The sequence below is a fragment of the Calidris pugnax genome, unplaced genomic scaffold (genome assembly GCF_001431845.1).
Source record: "Calidris pugnax isolate Ruff unplaced genomic scaffold, ASM143184v1 scaffold198, whole genome shotgun sequence".
Taxonomy (NCBI): Eukaryota; Metazoa; Chordata; class Aves; order Charadriiformes; family Scolopacidae; genus Calidris; species Calidris pugnax.
In genome coordinates, this window is record NW_015090925.1 from 1214902 (window position 1) to 1235374 (window position 20473).

General features: G+C 42.6%; 3 protein-coding genes across 8 annotated transcripts in view; 1 reads left to right on the plus strand and 2 right to left on the minus strand.

Moving 5' to 3' along the window:
• LOC106893436 (radial spoke head 10 homolog B2-like) overlaps window positions 1-5901 on the minus strand; it is a 16207-nt gene extending 10306 nt beyond the window's left edge. For 3 of the 5 annotated variants that reach the window (XM_014951404.1, XM_014951405.1, XM_014951400.1), the window contains exons 1-8: window positions 5456-5651; window positions 4308-4634; window positions 3518-3593; window positions 3182-3250; window positions 2821-2994; window positions 1712-1797; window positions 978-1098; window positions 457-633 (exon numbers count right to left, since the gene is read on the minus strand). In XM_014951404.1, the coding sequence (XP_014806890.1) occupies window positions 457-633; window positions 978-1098; window positions 1712-1797; window positions 2821-2994; window positions 3182-3250; window positions 3518-3593; window positions 4308-4558 (954 nt within the window). In that variant the 5' untranslated portion in view covers window positions 4559-4634; window positions 5456-5651. Of the gene's footprint in view, window positions 1-456; window positions 634-977; window positions 1099-1711; window positions 1798-2820; window positions 2995-3181; window positions 3251-3517; window positions 3594-4307; window positions 4635-5241; window positions 5359-5455; window positions 5652-5854 lie in introns of those variants that run through there. The other 2 variants (XM_014951403.1, XM_014951401.1) reach the window with 2 other exon arrangements.
• Window positions 5902-6257: 356 nt separating this feature from the next.
• On the minus strand, window positions 6258-16940 carry PMS2 (PMS1 homolog 2, mismatch repair system component). 2 transcript variants are annotated; one of them, XM_014951408.1, is made up of 15 exons: window positions 16833-16940; window positions 16347-16486; window positions 15713-15799; window positions 14903-15005; window positions 13997-14180; window positions 13352-13519; window positions 12510-12607; window positions 12225-12324; window positions 11869-11953; window positions 11225-11377; window positions 9278-10169; window positions 8487-8654; window positions 8106-8206; window positions 7052-7221; window positions 6258-6671 (listed from the first exon to the last, which is right to left on the minus strand). In XM_014951408.1, the coding sequence occupies exons 1-15, from the start codon at window positions 16850-16852 to the stop codon at window positions 6528-6530; spliced, it is 2613 nt and encodes an 870-aa protein (XP_014806894.1). In that variant the 5' UTR covers window positions 16853-16940; the 3' UTR covers window positions 6258-6527. The 2 variants fall into 2 exon arrangements, 1 of the variants encoding a protein (XP_014806894.1); XR_001413074.1 differs by lacking the exon at window positions 6258-6671 and having other exon boundaries at window positions 7084-7221; window positions 8503-8654.
• Window positions 16941-17202: 262 nt separating this feature from the next.
• On the plus strand, window positions 17203-20361 carry AIMP2 (aminoacyl tRNA synthetase complex-interacting multifunctional protein 2). The gene is made up of 4 exons (XM_014951420.1): window positions 17203-17359; window positions 18394-18600; window positions 19118-19349; window positions 19850-20361. The coding sequence occupies exons 1-4, from the start codon at window positions 17207-17209 to the stop codon at window positions 20233-20235; spliced, it is 978 nt and encodes a 325-aa protein (XP_014806906.1). The 5' UTR covers window positions 17203-17206; the 3' UTR covers window positions 20236-20361.
• Window positions 20362-20473: the final 112 nt, after the last annotated feature.

Consider the following 20473-nt stretch of genomic DNA (forward strand, 5'->3'; position numbering starts at 1 on the left):
TCCCTCTCCTTATAGAAAGACTTATTTGCAATCTTTAGTTTGCAAACGTGGCACTCTGCTCACAGGTTTATTTTAGAACAGCCTGTTAACATGAGAACACCTCTGTGCGAGGATAGCTTGATACCCAGCAGCTCATAGTGTAAGAGTGAAAGTACTGACCAGCCACTGCAAAAATCAATATGCACTTACTGCATGGAAAACATCCCCAGTAAATCGTATTTCTTTATACAAACAAGACACTTCTAACCCCAGTGTCAAATCTGGGGCTCAGCAAGGTCCTTGGAAGGACTCCTACTGCTTTCGGTGGACTCTGCCCTTTACGTTGGGATTCCATCCACAATGCAAATGGTATGTAGTTCTCCATACAGAAATCTAGAGATCCACTATACAGAGCAGAACAGAACAGTCTCCTCTGGTGCTGTCTGCAGGTTTGTCTTACTGCTCCCCAGTACTCACCTTGCCGTGCTTCTTATTACAAAGCCATTCCCCATCGTACACGGCTCCACTGGCATATATGAACTTGCCACGTCCGTGCCGTTCCCCTTTTACAAAATCACCTATGTATTCATTCCTCAAAGCATACTGAGATGCAGGCATTCTCTTCAAAAACCATATGTGAGTCCCATATCCATGCTGAAAAAAAAATTGTGTGTTAAAAAACCCGAGAACATCTTGCTGAAGTCATATCTCAAGTAGTCACAAACATTTAACTTTTCAAACTTTTATTTTTATGAAAAAGGTTTCTGTTTTACATTAGAGAATTAAATTATCATTTTGTAAGACTAAGTCAAAAGCCTTTTAAGAGTTTGAATATTGCTAACATGAGAATCAACTTACAATAAACAGCATTATTTTCACTACCCCAACTGGCAAAAATCATACAAAGCTCTCTTGATCCTGCACAAAACTCCCCACCTGGTTTTACTGCAGTGACAGACAGATGCTGAACTACAGAGCTTATGGGGAGACATCAATACCTGCACACCATACACCCACTGTCCCATGTACTCCTGATTAGCTGTCAACCACCGCATCCTTCCTTTTCCATGACGTACATTTTTCTCCCACTGACCTTCATAGATATTTCCAGACTTATAGCTGCAAGAAAACAGCAGCAGTTAATGACTCGTTCACAGTAAATTCTAAGTGGATCTTATGAAAGCACGGTTTAGGCAAAATGTCACTGTTAATAAATTTAGCATTTATTAATGCTAAATATAACCATTAATTTGAAAGCTGGCTCAATGTAACATGGATAGAGAGGTTTGATTGTTAACCTATTTTTAACACTGCAAAAATATTAACCAGTTCTTTTTTTTCAGTCATCACCATAGCTAATAAAAATATTCTTTTATATATAATTCCACAAATAATTCAATTATTCATGAAAGCAGCTCCATCTGTTCAAATCAATCAAGTTTATTTGTTTTTAAATGTTGAATCGTGGTTCACCAAGGCTGATTTTGGATTTTGCCTTTAGACATTCTTTTGTGGGAATGATCAGCAGAAATATACCACATAAAAATGTAAGCTATAGAGAAGGTCTGTTTTATTATTATAAAGCACTTTGTACAACTATTTATTCCCCTGTAGAACGTACACACTACTGTGAAATGGCAGAATTTGTATTCATTTTAAACAGTGGGAGAAACTGAACAATACATGTAAAATAAAAAAATATGAAAATAAGAACAAGTGTTATCACATTTACCATCTCATCCCCCATCCTTCTTTGATGTTATTTACCCAGTCACCTGAATACCAAGAGGTACGTTGCTGATCATAATAAATGGTACCCTGAAACAAACAGTATAGTTAATTTAAATACCTAAATATTCATCTGCAATAATAAAAGATCACACACAAATTGTAAGACACATGGAATCACAGTTTTACATACAGCACTTTGAGACACTGTACTGAAAGCAGCTGAAGTGATAAAATGAAATTAAAAAAGCAAACTCTTTAGATGAATATTACTTAAGACATTAAAAAACCCCAAGTGTTCAAAAAAAATCATTTTGCACTAAGTCAAAGTTTATTATGTTTCTCAGACCACTTGAAATACTTTAAGTTGCCAAAGTCAGCTCTCTGAATCACAGCAGTCACCCCGAGGTAGACCAGTTTTCTGACTCATTCAGAATTCAATTTCCAACAGCAGGTCTACAGTGTTAATTGTTCTTTATCTGACAGCTTCCTCTCAGAACACATTGATGACCACCCACAACAGCCTGTCTGATTTTAGTGTCTCATCAGCGACACAGAACAAACCCCCATGTTATTAGGATGGATTTTCCTCACATGCTGAGCATCAGACTTCAAAATGTCAGGCCCAGAAGAGTGTCTCAATCCGGATGCACAGAACAGAGACAGATAAAAGCACTACCCGCCTTCAAAAAGTTGGAACTAGATGTTACTTACACTAGATAAAGCAGTCTTAATTGTAATTATCTTACTTGGTCTGCTTAACACACGTGGGAGGTGGGATCACTTCGCCATTCCTGGGAAGCTAATTGTTCTGTCATTGTTAGGTGGCTACTGATGCAGCCGTCAGTTTTGACTTTGTCACCATCTACTTGGAGCAGTGTAAAGGACAAATCACATAATACTCCAATTACTCTTTTTAGGATAGCCTTCATCTCTTCCACTACAAACAAGATCCCATCACAATTGTTTTAATTAGCATTCACAACTTCAGAGAAGATCCTTAGGAAAAACGGTCTCTACATAGCACAAGACCATGCAACGGCACAAAAGAGTCTTTGCCGTTCCAGAAGGTGGTCACCCAGGACCATGCTCCCCTTTGGTGTTCTCACTCACCTTTCCATGCCTTTTGCCTTCACACCAATAGCCAATGTAAGAAACAGGACGAGTACCACTTCTGAAAAATCCAAATCCATGCCTAACTCCATTCTTGACTGACCCTTCGTAAACGCTGCCATCGTTCCATGTGTAACAGCCATTAAACATCTGCACATTCTTAACAAATGTTCCCTAAAAGATTAAATGACAACATTTAAAAAAACTAAGACTCATTCCCCAGCTATCTGGGAGAAGTCAGGCTTGTGATTGAAATCACTGCCCATAGCTCTGCAGTTGCCATATTGTACCAATTACTACAACTTATCCACTTTCCTTGAATTTGCACATGTGTTCAGTTATAAATTAAACTGCACTTTACCTCATACTTCACTCCATCAGCCCATGTGTAAGTTCCATGTCCGTGCATGAGCCCGTCAGAAAACATACCCTTTAAAATGAAAAGAGCATCATTTGCAAATTTATTCTTACCACAACTGAAGCCTACAGCGACTGTAAGATTTGAAAATAATGACATAGGAATTCCCTTCTAACTACTAGTTTCAAATGAAGTTTTAAGGCCAGAAACCATCAGAGTTTTCAATGCTTACACATTCTAAGTGCTCAACTTCCATGTACATTAAAAGAAATAGCTTGCCAGTCCCAGAAAAAGAACTTGATCTACTACTACTTTTTTTTTTTTAATTTATATACTCACCTTATACGTATTTCCGCCCTCAAAATATGCAAATCCTTCACCCTCATACAATCCATTGACTTTTTCACCTTCATAGCTACAAGGAAAACAAGCTAAAATGAAGATTTCAAGTCACTGCCAGTAGACCAAATCACAACAGACATGTAATAAATTACCTTTGATTTACCACAGTCTACACACAGGCCAGATGTTGCATCTTGTGTAGAAAAATGAGCTACAACAAAATTTCCAATTTTTTGCACCTTCCTTTTAATATTTCACATAACTGTTGTGTTGCCTCAGACACATATTTCTTCTAATTAAGGAAACAAAGCACACTGGTAACATTTACTAGCTTACAACCAGGCAACCTGGCCAGTACGTGAAACATGACGTATAGTCCCCTTGAACTACCAAAGGATTTAGTTAACGCTGCCATTTGCCTGTATCTTCAGTTTTGGATATTCTGAAGGGATATGAACAGCCCTAAACATTAAAAGGCAGCAGCAACTGAACATTAAATGACAAAGCTACATTTTCTCCACTGTCTGTATACTTAGACAGAACTTCACTGTAGATGAACAAGCAAAACAAATGAGGCTTTTGGCAAGCAGAGGGCCCCAGCAACACGCAAGGACGCAGGAAGGCAACTGAATTCCATGGGCATCACTCTCATAAGGTGTCATGACCACTAGGTCTGAATAACCCGATTCATTGCCTCCAATCAAAAGTCAAATCCATGACACCGGGTACACCAGAGATACTTAAATGAGAATCCTTGACCTCATGGATGCATTTGTAACAAGCATACCTTTTTACAATAACTTCAGTAAGAAGAGGTTCCTTGTATTGAGGAACATCTGGGACTGGAGGCTCCTCTACCTTTTCTGGTTCTTTATGCGGTATGACTGGATTTGCCTGCGTTTCTTCCCCTTCGTTGACTAAGGTCTGCAAATCTGTCAGCTTTGTTGAACTACTCCCAGCTGTAGTATTTTGCGTGGGAATAGAAGAACGTGCTGATCTTTCTGTCTTCTTGCCTTCTTTCTTCTTGTCCTTTGCCATGGCTATTGAATTGTCTCAATGTGTATTTTCCCTCTGAACATTTACTGGCTTATGTAAAGATTGTTTCTCCTATAATCTGTTTGATAAAAAAAAAAGAACAACAGAACAGCTAACTACATGAAAAATTATCACTTTTTTCTTCCTGATTACACATGCATGTATTTTGGGTTCTCCCTGCAGTGATGGCTCCCCAAGGCCCTGGTCTCGGCTTGTGCCGGGCTAACAGGCAGCGGTGCCTGGGAAGGACCCCCACAAAGCCCATCCTCACCACCACCACACAACTGTTGTCCACGGACTCGCTTTTGCCACGCGGGGGTCTCCATCTTCACTAGCATGGTTTTAGGCATCTAGGCTTAATTGTGTGGAAAAGTTGAAGACGATTTCTCAGAAACGTGAGTTTGGTGAGTTTCTTGAAAGTTACAGCTGCACTAGTATTATTGATTTAACCTGCTTTCAAAGTTATGAGCTGCAGATTGAACCACAACATAGAATAACCACCATAGCTTATAAAAATAAAGTTACTTTGCCAGGTAAGAGCTACTTGAAAGCTACCAGACCGCTTGAACGGCTGTAACCCCAACTCCCACTCATTTCACTGCTGATGGTCGCTTCGTACCAGCAGCCCCGGGCCCGCCCGCCGCAGGGCTGGCAAGGGCGGCCTCGGCCACCCGCCATGTTCTCACCGCCGTTCGCCGCCGGTCAGCGCCTGGCTCCGCCGGGCAACCACAGCATCGCACCCGCGGGCAGGGCCCGGGCGGGCGACGGCATCCGGCTGCCGGCGGCCCTATGGCGGCCGTCACCACACCAACGGGACCGCCCCGCGCCGGGGGAGCGACCTGCCGCCGCCGGGCCCGCCCTGAGAAGAGGCCGCCCCTGCCCGCGTCCGGGCGGCATTACCTCCGCTTGGCACGGGAGCGGCGGGGGGGCCGGCGCCGGTCCGCCTTCGTAGAGTGGCCGGCGGGACGCGCCGGTAACCGGGGGTTGTGCGACCCCCAGGGACCGTTTACGGACGGCACCGGCCCCGCACGCCCCCTCAGGCGGGGCAGGCCCGAGCCCCCCTCACGGGCCCAGGCCCCGGCCCACCGCGGGGGCCTCTAACGCCCTCGGGAGGGCCGGGCCCCGGCGCACCCACTCAGGGTAAAGGCAAGGAGGGGCAACAACCAACACGGATCTCTGGGGTCAGACCCCGGTCCAACGGGCAAGGGAGAGCCTAGATAGTTGTTTGAATGGGTCTTTGACTCAAAAAGGACAATTTTCTAGCTATTTTGATTCTACGGAGACAGAACTTAGACTCACCTGATGGGCAGTGCCTGGTGAGACAGCTTTTTCCCATTCATTCTTAGAGATTCTTGAAAAAAATTGCTTGGAATATGGATGGGAACAATATTAATTAAAAGTAAATATGTCAGATGAATTATTCTATTCAAGCATTAAATACTGACGTCAGCAGGTTAATCATGAAATGCAATATTAATGCTTGAAGTAATTATCTAATGAAGCCCACCTTTAGTAAAAGTAAAAAAAAAAAAGTATTTTCACTTGTATATAGTTTACATTTTCTTTAAAATTATCATACACAGGATATATAAACATAGAAAGTGAATGTTCTGTGGCACTACTAAAGACTTAGATTCACATTCCACTTAATTTTAAGAATCAGCGTAGTTGTTACAAAAATGAAGTTCACCTACTCTTCACCTTTACGTATAAACATTTATATTTATTTTTTAAAAGTCTTGATTGCAAAAATAAGTAATACAGCACATAGCAATAAAAGAAATGTTATTTACACATGAATTCCAATATGTTGATATTGTTGACTTGATAGGAACAACAATGAAACCTTGCAGTTTGTTACCGTCTTCTCATCTTAAGGCTGGCTAAAATGTTTTTTACTCAAGAGAGTCATGATAAAAGCTCAAAATATTGCCAAGAATTAAAATTTTAAACATTAATAACAGAAACTGACTTATTCTGGTGAAATGAGGTCTAAACTGACTATGTGCCTCATGGTGGGCCTCCCGTGGGGGCAGTTCCAGGGGTGCTCGATCTCACCCATGTGGGTGATCAGTTTCCTCATTTCCTGCATATTCAGCGCAGTGCCAATCATCACCTGCAAGTAAATGCAAAAAACCACAATTATTATTTTCTTTCTCCACATTGTCACTGGCACAGGTAAGAGAGCACTTCAGCTGCTACAGTAAATAAATACTGTGCCAGGCGTTAGGAGCAGAAAGACCTAGATGATGACCAAAATGCAGCTAAGTATGTTCCTAAGTGCACTCTTTTGAAACAGAAACTACCAGAATTTTTTCACCCAAGTCGCACTAGACAAAACCACAAGGAACAAAATGAAGAATATTAGCTGTTGACACTCAGTGGTAAATAAGCTTCCCCTGCAGTACATATACATATATATACAGGTACAGGCACCTGTAACACCCCAGAAAAGGTGGTATTTATCAGACAGCAACCAGCAGGCACAGTACTCACAGACTTCCTGCAGGCTCGGGAAGCAAACATCTGCCTGACCCTGGAGGGCCTGCACATCACGCCAGGGCAGTCGCTCAGCATGAAGATCAGCTCGTCTATGTCTTGGGGACCAAATGTCCAGTTTTTGCTTGTTGGCAACGATACTAATTTAACTCTTTGCGTTACAGGAGCTGGAAGATTTGCAGTAATTAATAATGAAACAGAGCACATGAGAGAAAAATTAAGAAACTATTTTGATACATTAATATGATGTGATCTGCGTACATGCTAGGGTTTAAATTTAGTGTTTTGATGGATGTTATTGACTAACCATGGTGGTAACTATGGCAATTAACAAAAAAATTGCTTGCACACTTTAAAGCAGAAAGATCTACCTTCTGACAAACCCTTCCATTTCAAAGAACAAATGGTTTACAAAGCTATTTCGAGGTTATGTGACTACAAAATAATTAAACTTTTTTGTTGGTAAGAGATTGATAAATAAAAGCATTTTAGACAAAACCAATGGAGAGTCTGGAATGAAGAATATGGAAAAAATCTGTAGTGACTTCCCAAATAGCAAAGCGCTTTTATGATCCTCGCTGTACAAGGAAAACAAGGAGCTTGCAGGTTAGACAACTTGCTGCAAAGTACAGAGCAAGTCAATGCTAAAGCCGTAAGGAAAACCAAAGAACATCATTTACCAGTGATATCTATTCATTTAAAATTACTAGGTGTATCATTTGCATCTAGCCCTGCTGGAACCAGCAAGTGCACTAGAGTGAAATACCAGGATTTTAATGTAACACAGCCAGAAAATACATATCCAGTCACCGAGTCAGTGACTCCAAAGTCTTTGGAAACTTCTGCAAAAAAGCTGGCAAGATGAATATTCTACAATGTTCTATTAAAAACTGCAAAGAGACCACAGAATCATAAGTCTTAAAAAAAAACAAACCCACATAGCATAACGCATATTATGTCAAAGTTTCTGATAACTACCAAAAGGATTTTTGCTTAATGAAATGAAACCATTGAACTTCTTTTACTTCCAGTAATTCTGGCCCAAACTCACCATTTTCATTTATGACAAAATCAAACCCATTTTTTCTGAATATTTCCAGGTTTTCAATTAATACAGTTTCATTTACCGCTGTTAAATTGAGATTTTGAGGCCTGAAAGAGAGAGAGGAACACAGTATTGCACAGGTACGTAGAGCAGACCATTTTGGAAACAATCCAGAGATACTCACACAGAGGTCTAGTAAAACATTTAATGTCTCTGAGTTTAAAAAAAAAATCTCACTACTGAGCCAATCACTTCCACAGAATACAAAAATGCCTTCTGTCTTAAGTGTTTTGAAAGTGTGAAATGCTACATAAATAGAATCATACATATCCTTCCGAAACATTGAATTAAACTGCAAATTATTGTTAAGACACTGAAAATACTTACGCTATCAGCTTCTGACCTTGAAGAACGGTGTGTTGTTGTAACATCTCAAAGTTGTATTTCTCATCAGTAGCATGTTGGTCAATTATGAAGAGATCAGAATTCAACTTTGCTATTATAAACCCTAAATTGAACTGGCCAATTATTTCCATTTTTGCAAACATTTCTTTACTGTATATAGAAAACACAAACAGATCATAGATTACACATTACAGTTATCATGTTAGACTGTAAAACTTCACATCTTTTTCTCCCCTGCACAACATACTATACATTTAAAAACAAAATAATAAAAAAATCTCATTTAAGCAGGAAATGAATGTGAAAAAGCCAAATTATCTGGAACCCACCAGTGACTGATGAGGCTATTTCTGGCAGAACACAGTCCATCATTAAGACAGGACTCGTTCAGAATTCTCCCATCCAGGTGACAATGCCATTAGATTATCCAGGTGACACTGACATCCCTGGTGACAATGCCACAGAAACAGGCAGTACGGCGACAGCCCAAGTGACTAACACTGAAGGCAGCAGCACGGTGCCAAATCTATGATGTTTGTGACCTTCTGCTTAGTGTCTTTTTCCACATTCTGTTTGCACTTAGTTCAAACAGGTGCTCTGTCAGGTAAAATAACTTGTCAAATGGACATTTTAATGGCATAAGTTAAATAAAAGATATATCCAAAACTAACTGGTAGATGTAAGTCTCCTGCCCACACCCCCAAGACAAGTCTATTTTTCCTTATCTATTTCTATTAATTGATGAACACAATATGTTAAGAAGGTAAAAATACCTGATCTCTTTTCTTAATTCATCTTCTGCTACTTTATTTTCTCCAGGACTAATTTTTGCTTTAAATCTTCTGTAATTTTGTGTTTCTGTTCTTTTCTGTTGTTGCTGTATTACCTTTTTTACCTTTTCTGCTAAAACCTTCATAGAGAATTCAAGTGGCACAGTTTTCTTTTTAACTTCCACCAGTACATCAACACTGGGCATGTTGTTCCTGGCATTCTTCACTTCGGGACATTCACCTGCCTTGAACTCATCTGCATCACTTCTAGAGCTTCTGCTTTTAAAACATTTTACTCTTGAGGAAGTGCTATTGGCTTCTTGAGACAACTTACTTTGATTAGTCCAGTCATTCACTTGATTTAACTTCTGTTCAGTGCCCAAGACCTGAACATCACATTCCAATGATTTCTCACTACATCCGGTGGTTTCAAGACGTTCATTGTGAAGTTCTTCTTCAGGAGGACTAATTTCACGTTCACTACTGAAGCAGCTCCCAGCTTCTGGTGTACTACATCCAGCATCTGACTCAGAAGTGCTGCGGAATTCAGAATCTGCATTTTCTTCTAATTTTCTCAAATGTCTGCTTGGAATTGATCTCTTTGAGTCCATCTTACGACATCTCTGGGACTCCTTAGTCAAGGCAGCCTTTTGAGTCTTTACAGTACATAGAGCACTATCAAGTGACATTTGCCTAGGGGAGCTGTGCTGCTGTTTCACCCTTTTAGGGCTTCGAAAATTGCTCTCTGTTGTTTGATGGAGGGAGAATGACTCCCTTAATCTGGCAAGAGTCATTGTTCTTTTTCCTTCACCACTTGGATTTTCAGTCTCAGAGTCATGCAGCACTTCTACCTGAGGCTCTTCTGTCTCTTCAGGAGGCGTCTTCTTCAAGTTGCCTAATAAAACCAGAATAAGGAATATTTCAAGATTCGAAGTTAAATGGAAACATGAATTAAGTTATGGACTTTAGTAATGGGAATGAAAAGAGAGGTAGAAAAATAGCGAACTCCTCAAAGGAGGCCTAAAGCTTCACACAGTGACAGATGGGGTTGAAATGCATTAATATCCAACAGACTTGTATACAAACTTAATGATACTTGTGTGAGTGAATTTGTAATCTCTTTTTAAAGTGGAACAGCAGTCAGTCCCATCAGCACGTTTATTTATATTATCAGAAGTTTAATGACTGAGTGACAATGCAAAGTGAATTGCTCTTACACTTGGATGGTCACTATAGAAGCCTGTTGGCAAGGTGCTAGCTGGCACAACAGATACTCGTAGTATATGTGATTTGTAGATCAATAGGCAACTTCAGCCTTACAAATTGTCAGTGTGACATGTATTTTACTAAAGATTAATTTAAAATAACAGTAAGAATCAGGCTATAATTGAGTCTATGTCAGTAAAAAAGGAAACTAGAAAAGGTTCTGTTGAAAGAAATGAGGAGCATGAGGTGGTGTTAAGACAGAAATGGAATTTTGAAAGACTATACAGTCACAAGACAATCAGTAGTTTCTTACTTATCATAAAAGAATAAAAGTTCAAAATCGAATTAACTGAAATTTCAGATTTCATATATGAGACCTTGACCATTCTCTCTCATGGACATTTACATACAGGATCTCTTCCACTATCTTGGGAGAAATACTTTTCAAGCATTATCAATTAATTTTGTGTTATTTTTTTCCCCATAAAGTTGACTGTAAATCATGTTGTGCTGACGTGTAATTTCAAAAACAATCACTTCATAACTTGGGGTCCTCCTTTATTATTTGATGTCAGTAACAATTTTTCAATGTAAGCAATACATGAAAAATCTGCCCTGAATGGTATACCAATTAACAGCCAGACATTTTTTTCCATTTCTTCTGTGGCTTTTTGAAGACACATTTTTCCATTTTCAATTCTCTGTCATATATCATACACAGAACTGTCACATTTTGTATCCTACCTGCCATGTCCAGAAGTTTCTGATTGACATTCAGTTTGTTAACATCATTACCAAACATTTCCATCAGAGAAGTTTTTAAAATTGCTAATAAAAGCTTTTCCTCCTGAAGTAAAATTTGCCTTTTGTCTGGAGTTACATTGATGTCAACACACTCTAAAGAAAGAAAAACAACCACATTATAAATGAAAAACAGTAAGAAAAATTCCACCCTTGGATCAGTTTTCTGTCCTTTCACCCTCCATGTTTATTCCACAAGATTAAAACCAGAGCCACAGTTAACATTCACAGTGTGTCTGCAAATCACACTTTTAACCTTCTCAACATTCCAGCAAAAAGAACACAAGCTAATTCTGTGCAATAACACAATACAAGTTTTCTGGTGTTTAAGCTAAGCATAAGGTTGCCTTTTCCTCATTACATGAGATAAGAAGTTGCTTTTCAGTACAGAAAAGGTAGAGGGGGGGAAAAAAAGTGGAACCACAGCTAGAGCCAGCCTCTGCTTCACCAACCATAGATCCAAAAATTGCCACAGAGCACAGAGTCATACAGATAAAAGTTAACAACATTCTCTAAATAAATACAACTTACTCTTCAATGAGGTTTACAGACCTTATTGAAGTTACTGAAAATTACTCGTAACTTACCAGAATCTACACAAATGTTAAGGACAACAAATGGATACTGGTGTTTATTGTATAAGTGATAAACTTCATTCACCAGCTTGACAACCTGCAGAGAAGGTGAAGAAACAGTAAATGTCAATACTATTCTCTTCTATTTCCCACCAGTATGTTATTTAATCCCCTTCAAAACAATTAACGTATTAAATCATATCTTGTATGATTAGCTTTTGTTCACACAATAGACCCAATGAAAACAAAAACCTGAGACAAGAATTTGTAACATCAAGCCACAAACACGTATCAGCTACTAATCCAGTGGTTTTGGGAGAGCATCAAACGAGTTAGCACTGCTGGTGTTAGAGATACGAAAATCTCACCTTTGCTGGGTCACACGGCCGTTGGTTGATGAAGAAAAACTGTCTGTCTGTTGCACTCCTCCCAACACCGTGGTCACAACGAGAAATGAAGCCCGTAATGCTGTTGGATAAGAATACAGTAACACTAAGGTACAATGGAGGAGCAAAGGAAAATAAGTTTTTCTGACTGAGCATATTTAATGGAAGAGTATTTTATAAGGGGCTAAAAGAAACACTACTTTTGGGTTAAATTTTGGGTTATGGCAAAATGCCACTGGCAACAGTGGTTTGTACTCTTCTAATTACCTATAAAGATTTTGGGGCATGTCACAAGCCTTGAGTCCATATTCTTCGCAAACAGCTTCGTTAGGAGGCAGCTGAACAAAAGGGATAAGGCTCTGCAACTAAAAAAAAAAAAGAAAAGGAGTGAAACATTGAACATGTATAGATGTTTTCCTTCTATTTTATTGCTATTTGTTAGCCTTAAAATCTATTTGATAAAATGCTGGGCTTTTTCCAGTTGGCTGACCAAGTCAAATACTGAAAATACCCAAACCTACCAGAAGACAGTAGCTCTTCTTACTGAGAAACAGAAACAATGCCATAATGAATTATTTTTATAGCTATGATTTAGAAACCATTCCAGTCCAACCCCTCTACAGGGGCTGAATGCAATCCCATTTAGAGATTAACCAGATCATTAATGAAACATAGTTTCACAGTAAGAGGGTGCAAAAGCTAGAAACACGTCAGTTTTCTGCTCCCCAATTAAGACTTTCACGTCACACCATTTTTAGGATTTTTTAAATTGCTTCGTGACAGGCAGACCTTGGTACCCACACTGTTTTTCAAAAGCACAACCCTTCAGAGGCCGGCTGGCACAGCAGCTCATACAACTGGCCTCAGAGATATCACAGTGACCCTGTCTCCTAACTCCTTTCTCTTCCATCAGAGCATCTCTTCCACCAAAGCTAGAAGCGTTAATGCAACCTGGGGAAGCTGCACCGCTCCTCCTTTCCCAGCCTGCAGGCTGTGCCACACCTCAAGACGTGCTCCATCCCCTTGCAGTTTTTAAGGGCAAGTTATTAGATATTATAAATCTCTCTATACAGCTCTATTATCTCTCTTTTCAATAATAAAAGCAATACCTGTTTTTGCCCAAACACTGCTCCAATGTTCTCCTTTAAACTAGCACTTCCAGTAGTGGATACCACCGAGTTTTTTTTCCCCTGGCCAACTTGGTTGGTGCAGTTAATCCGCACTCCTTTTGAAACAATACAGTATGCCTGCAACAGCTGGACCATTTTTGCATATTCCTATTAAAGGAAAAAAGAAAGTTCACATTTATAAGAAATGTCTCTTTTTAAAACAAGAATGTATGAACAAAACATTCAATATTTGTAGGTAACACAAAAAGGGATGAGGGAGCGAGTTTAATATTTTTTAAAATCTTTACCAACTAAATGAAAAAAAAAAAAGTGAAAAATAGTGCTTTAAAAACAAACAGCATGTTTACAAGATTGATATTTAACCCTAACACAGCAGTCCCTGATTTTAAAACACACAAAAGTGACTATGATATTAGTTCTTCTCAAAATTTGAGAATGTCCCTCTAAAACCAATCACTGCAGAACAAACGAGGAAAGAATGCAGGAAGACTGTTTTCTTATTTGATGAAGATATAAGACAGGCACAAAAGAGTCTGACCTACAGGGAACAGAATATCATTCAGCAGTGAATAAATTCTGAGTTGTGAACGCTCATTTGAATTAATAACTTCTGATCTAACCTACCTTTTTAATGTTTCTTTGAAATTCCTTATGCCGCACTGGCAAAGTATAAAATAACTGCTGTATGTTAACAGTTGTTCCTTGTTGTCGTGGAAAAGGAGTTTTCTGAGTAATTTTACCATTGTGATCAAACACCAAACGAGTCCCAACCTTTGCTGACTTATGGCAGGTAAAAATGGTAACATCACTAATGGGAGGAGAGAGGCAACAGAATTACTCACTGAGCACTCTACTTTCTTACCCATTCCTCACAACCTAATCAGGCACAGAAACTACACCAATACTAGTCATTTAATTAAAACTAACTCTTCACCACAAACAACTAAAACCATACCCGAAGAGTAGTGTCACATTTCCCTAGCTGCAGCACATTGTTATGCTTCTCCTATAAAATGCAACATTCAAGTCTGGTTTTGTGGGACACTGCATTCCCCGTACTAATCCCTAACAGCAGAATATTCCTCATGCACAGAACCCTGTACCAAAGCTGTGCTATTTTCAATGTGTGATTGGTCTGGGAGGAGTTTAAACACAGTTTTAATGAGTTACAGCCTAGCAAACAGCACTTAGATATTACTGTGCTTTACATCAGAGGATCAAACACTTATGCACATACACAGTTCCACATTGTAAGATTTGAATACTTAAGTAATGCTAAATTTTGTACATAAAAGGACTAATCAGGTGCTTAGAATCATACACTAATTTCAGATGCTTAGAATCATTGAATAATTTTGGTTGGAAAGGACTTGGAGTGCAATGCGACCTACTTCTCAAAACTGATCTAACAATAAGGAACTGGAAGTCTCCAAACCCTCATTTTATCAATAACAATAAACCAAAAAGTTGGTTTCAGTTATTGTTGTCCACGTAAAAACTTTCTACTAATAAGAAGTTTAACATTAATACCTTAATGCACACAGTGAACTCAGAGCTTCACCTCGAAACCCAAATGTTTCAACACGTATTAGATCAGAAAAGTCTTGTATCTTTGACGTATAATGTTTCAGAGCTGGAAAAAGACATTTAAAATACAGATTTCACTTCAAAGTGACACTAGTCTAGATTTTGCATGCATATTAGGAAGCAAAAAAACTCCTATATTATTCATTGTATTTTACATAATTACTAGAGACACAATAATTAAATACTTAATGTTTCATTCCTCCTTTTCCTATACGCAAGATCTCTTTTAAAATCCTCAGATACACCCGTGATTCCATACTTTCACCCTGCAAGAAAGCCACTGTTGTGCTGTGCACGGTGTGTAGGGACTGGCGTGAGCCATGTCAGTTCACTTCCAGCAAATATTCAAGTTTATAATTCACCTCTCAAGAGCAGTCACTTTCACAAAGCTTGACTCCTTCAACAGTAGGTGATGACTCAACATGAACGAATCTAAATGAACGTTTATAGGACTTTCTCGTCTATGATTATTTCTATTCCTTGTTCCACTTAAGCAAGCAATCAAATAAAAGATTACTTGTGAGCTACAAGAACTATAACCACAATAGCACTACACAAGTCTCAACTAGTTTTGCCCAAGTCTTGCAGGTCACACAGGTATTATGTAAAAGCCGAGCATTCATTAAAAATTAATAGGAAACACAGGAAATTTGTTGGGTTGGTTGGTTGGTTGGCTTTTTTTAAAGTAGCTTTCTCACTGAAAATATGCCTTCAAAATGTCCAAATATAAATTATGAAAAAGGTTCAACTTACTCAAGCCTTCAAAGTTTTCCTCTTCCACTCCACCTCCATTGTCTGAAACCTCTATCAGTTCTGCTCCATGATCTTTAAGTTTTATATCTACAAAATTGATTAACAGTCTTTTAATTCTTTATGTTTATACACAGTACTCGGTATTCACTTGGTACTTGAAGTAACTTTACCAAATAATGGTTTTCCATATGAACAACAAAAAAATCCTTATAGCTGTCAGAAGTCAGGGCAATCTAAGGCAAACCAGCCTGAACGTGCAAGAAGTTCATCTTCATTGCACTTTTGCCTGAACAGAAGTTTTCCCAATTATAATAGTTATACTCCTGGCAGCTCTGGAAACTGCAGCCCTGCCTTACCTGCCTGCTAGCTTGATGCCAGCGGCCGGCAGAGCCTCATCAGCTCTGCTGTACGGGTGCATACCTTATTTAGTGGCAGAAAGGGCTACAAATAAAACACCACAGACAAAACCCTATGCTTCTAGCACCCCAGCTGGAGCCTGGGGATCAAAATGTTTTATTTATCCGAGGTGTAAAATCACTGCAAATGTGCTTCCGTAGATTTGCTATGATGCACACTGTTTTGAAGGAAAAAGAAGTACTCTGCAGGTGTATGGCACTGCGAGGAAACAGGTTACCGATGTTGGTAGCTCCAGCGTCCAGGCTGTTTTCCACCAGCTCCTTAACGGCAGTGCCGAGGCTGAGCACCACCTGTCCCGAGCAGATCCGATGGACGGACTTACGGTCGATGGGCCTGATGGCTGCGGCAGGCTGCGGGCTGCGGAGAGAGCGGCGGGAGCGTCACGGCGGGGAAAGCAGCGGCAGGGCTCGCCCGTTCCTCTGGGGAGGGCAGCCGGCACCCGAGGGCGAGAAGCACCGATACCCCGAGGGGCGCATCCAGAGGCCGCGCCGCCCCACAGGCCTCCCCGGGAGGGGAGGCGGGAACCGAGAGGCCAGCGGCGGCCGAGGAGGCCGCAACTGCAGCGGGACCAGAGCACGGCCCGCCGCGGCACAGCGAGGCCTCGAGCCGCCCGTGAGGGGGCGGCCCCGCCCGCCAGGCCCCACTCCAGCCGGCCCCACTCCAGCCCGGCCGAGCCCGCCCGCCGAGCCCGCTCCCGCCTCACCCTGGCACCGCCGCCTCCATCGGCACCGGGCGGCCCGTGCCGCGCTCGCCTCAGGCCCCCGGTCCCACAGGCCCCGCCCCCGTGCGGTCATTGGCCGCAGAATAACAGAGCCCGCCAGTCCGAAACCAATTTTCAACTCTGTTGGCACTGATTGGCCAATAGGGTTGTCCAATCAGAGCCGACAGCTGCAGCTTTTGCCTTATGGAGGCTCGCCTCACGAATCAATGGCTCGCGCTGGCCAATAGAAAGAAGCTGAGGAGGCGGTGCGACAGCCGCCGGCCAATAGGAAGAAGCTGAGGAGGCGGTGCGACGGCCGCCGGCCCGCATTGGCTTGCGGCTGAGTCAGTCAAGGCGCCGTGCTCCCGCCCTGCCCAATGGGCGCGGGGGGAGCGGGCCCGGCGCGCCGTGCGGGTGCCGCCATGCCCATGTACAAGGTGCGGCCCTTCCACGGGCCCGGTGCGGCGCCCGAGCAGCTGCCGACCTGCATGTACCGCCTGCCCAGCCTGCACCGCACCGCGCCGCCGCAGGTACGGGCCGGGGGCGCCGACGCACGGGGACGAGCCGCAGCGCTCACCCCGGCGGCCTGGGCCGCGCTGGCGGTGGAGCGGGCCGAGCGCCGGTTGGGCCCGGCCGCGCTGAGGCCGGTGCTGGCTCCGGCTCCGGAGGGGGCCCGGGAGAAGCCTCCGGCGGCGGGAGGTGGCGGGGGGCGCATCGCCGCGAACGCGTGGGAGCCCGTGGGAGGTGCTGGCCCTTCCCCTTGAGGGGTCACACGGGCTCGGCCTTTCCCGGAACCCCCCTCGGTGTTTTCCGCGCCCTCGATAATTCCCGGCCCGGGTCCCGCGGGGCCCTCCCGGTTCCTGCCGTAAAAGCCGGTGGCGGGCCCAGGCCGGGTCTGTTCTGGCCGGTGCCGTGCGGGCGGTGTGCGCCGGTCCCGGCCCTGCCGCAGGCTGTGAGCGGAGCCGGGCCGGGCACCGGGAACACTGTGGCGGCCCCCGGGCTGCTCCCGGCCCTTGGAGCGTGTGGGCCTCAAGGAGTGCTTTCATACGATGGTTTCCTACGATGCACCATCGTTTCATACGATGGTTTCCTACGATGCACCATCCGTCTCAGCGCGCGGGGGTTTGTTAACTAATGAATTGCCAAGAAGCTCCTTTCTCGGCAGCCCGGACGCGCCGTCAGCCGCCCTCCTGCGCCCGAGGGGATCCTGACACCCGGCTCGGGCTCTCAGGCTCTCATTCAGCACTGCTCTGCCAACTTCAAGGTTCCGTGGTTGGGGTCTGATTTTCACTACATTATGGAGATTGCTGTAGCTAGTGGTCTACAAAAAAAGGTATTAAGCAGGAAGATTTCAGAGATTTGATTAAATAACCCATCTCTCACCACATCCATCCAGACGAAAGCAAAGGGACAACTGATGGGCGCAAGACCGTGACGTTTCATGACATTCTGGTTCTTTGAATGTGTTTAAAGCCTTTCAAAACTTATTGTCAAGTGAGCTGTGGGCTGTTGTGACATTGAGCTGACTGAACGTATCTGTGACTTGTTTTTCCCTCTGCTGTAGGAAGAAGTTGACCCGTCGCTTCAAGCCCTTGAGTCCCGGCAGGAAGAGATCCTGAAACGCTTGTACGAACTGAAGAGCGCGGTCGATGGTCTCTCTAAGATGATACAAACCCCAGATGCTGATGTAGATGTAACTAATATCATTCAAACTGGTGACTGTTCTCCTTTGACAGCCAACGGAGCAGACTTAGATCTGATGCTTGGAAAGGTGAGTTCAATTGAGCACACAGAGGGACAGGGACCTCCTGTGCCCTCGACCCTCAGGGTTGGAAGGGTGGCATTAAAACCCGGGACACAACAGACACGCCTCAGCATTACAAATAACTTAAAACTGCCATTTTGTTTTGGGCATCCAGATTATAGCTACAAACATTTAAAAATACTAATCCTGTATGTTCTCATTTGGATATCAATTCGAGCTAGAATGGTTAATTGTGAAATTATGACTGTTTCTTTTTTGTTACTAACTGGAGATTTTAACTTAGGCTTCAGATAGAACTAGAATTCCCCTCAGTCATGTTCTTGAGTGATATCATTGTTGAAGGAAGTTGTTTAAATGTGTAAACAAGTTCTAAATGTCCCAACATGAATTATTTGACTGTTGTTAGCATTTCAGACACATACATAGCTCTGTGTGTGTGTTTTGGTGTCAAATGAAAACTCCACTGCTTCAAAGTCTGATCTGGAATGTGTCTTATCTGCCAAGTGTCTTACTTTCCACGCAGGATTATGGAGCCCTGAAAGATATTGTGATCAATGCAAATCCTTCTCTGCCTCCACTGTCACTGTTGGTACTACATAGCCTGCTTTGTGAACGCTATAAAATATTATCAGCTGTTCACACACACTCCTCAGTGAAAAGCGTGCCAGAAAACCTCCTGAAGTGCTTTGGAGAGCAGACCAAGAAGCAGCCCCGTCACGAGTATCAGCTGGGATTCACTCTAATTTGGAAGGATGGTAAGAATGAAGTTACCTTGTAGCTTGGTATTTTACAGTAGGTGAGAAAATGAAAGTTGTGCTATAAACCCTTGGGAACAGCTCCTTGGTGGGGTTGTGCTGACACGCGATGGACAGGTACCGCTCTCTACAGCTGTGAGCAACAAGGGGGACAGAGGGAGATTTTTGTTCATGGTAACTGCAGTTAAAATACATGTGGCATTCACAAGGGTGGTTGTACCCACAGGATATTTTTTTTATAGAAGTGTTTTTCAGTTTCTACAAATAAGTTTGCTAGAATAGAAATGAGGTGGGAGATTGGGCTGAAGCGTGCAAAAAGCGATCGCTTTATCCCAGGTTCCTGCCTTAGCCTAAGTACTTACACTAAGAAAACAGAATTGTTTATCAGGCTAACGATGTTTAACAGTGTTGCTGGCATCACAAGTCAAATACATCACAGATTACTGTTACATTAACTTCTCTACAGTGTGGTATTCACTTTTTTCTTCTCTTAATTTCAGTTCCCAAACCCCAGATGAAGTTTAGCATCCAGACCATGTGTCCTATCGAAGGGGAGGGGAACATCGCTAGGTTCCTCTTTTCCCTGTTTGGCCACAAGTACAGTGCAGTTACCTCCACGCTGATGGACAGCTGGGTGGACACAGCCCTCTTCCAGCTGAAGGAGGGCAGCAGCAAGGAGAGAGGAGCCGTCCTGCGCGCCATGAACGCTGCCCTGGGCAAGACGGCGTGGCTGGTGGGGAATGAACTCAGCGTGGCAGACGTGGTCGCCTGGTGCGCGCTCCAGCAGACGGGGAGCGCCAACGCTGCCCCAGCCAACGTGCAGAAATGGATGAAGTCGTGCGAGAACTTGGCACCTTTCAGCTCAGTGATGAAGCTGCTGAAATGAGCGTGTGCTCCTCAGAACAGGGTCGGGGTGATTTCATGCCTCCGGAGGTTCTTCGAGTCCCTCCTGAGATGTGTTTAAGTAGTACAGTTGGGCAGAGCACGAAAGTCAATAAAATCATTGCAGCTACTTTTGGGTGTGACCTTCCTTTTTGTGACTGATGTATAACATGCATGTTTGTTTAATGATTCTAAGGTATCTGAAGAAGTCCTATGGACAACACTCACTTTTAATTTTTCCT

Coding starts and splice junctions, on each gene's coding strand:
- PMS2 (XM_014951408.1), bottom strand. CDS start 16,852: ATGGAGGCGGCGGTGCCAGG. Junction 15,800..16,346: donor CGCTGGAGCTACCAACATCG/GTAACCTGTTTC, acceptor TCAATTTTGTAG/ATATAAAACTTAAAGATCAT. Junction 12,608..13,351: donor CAGTGTTTGGGCAAAAACAG/GTATTGCTTTTA, acceptor TTTTTTTTTTAG/TTGCAGAGCCTTATCCCTTT.
- AIMP2 (XM_014951420.1), top strand. CDS start 17,207: ATGGGCGCGGGGGGAGCGGGCCCGGCGCGCCGTGCGGGTGCCGCCATG. Junction 18,601..19,117: donor TAGATCTGATGCTTGGAAAG/GTGAGTTCAATT, acceptor CTTTCCACGCAG/GATTATGGAGCCCTGAAAGA. Junction 19,350..19,849: donor CACTCTAATTTGGAAGGATG/GTAAGAATGAAG, acceptor TCTTAATTTCAG/TTCCCAAACCCCAGATGAAG.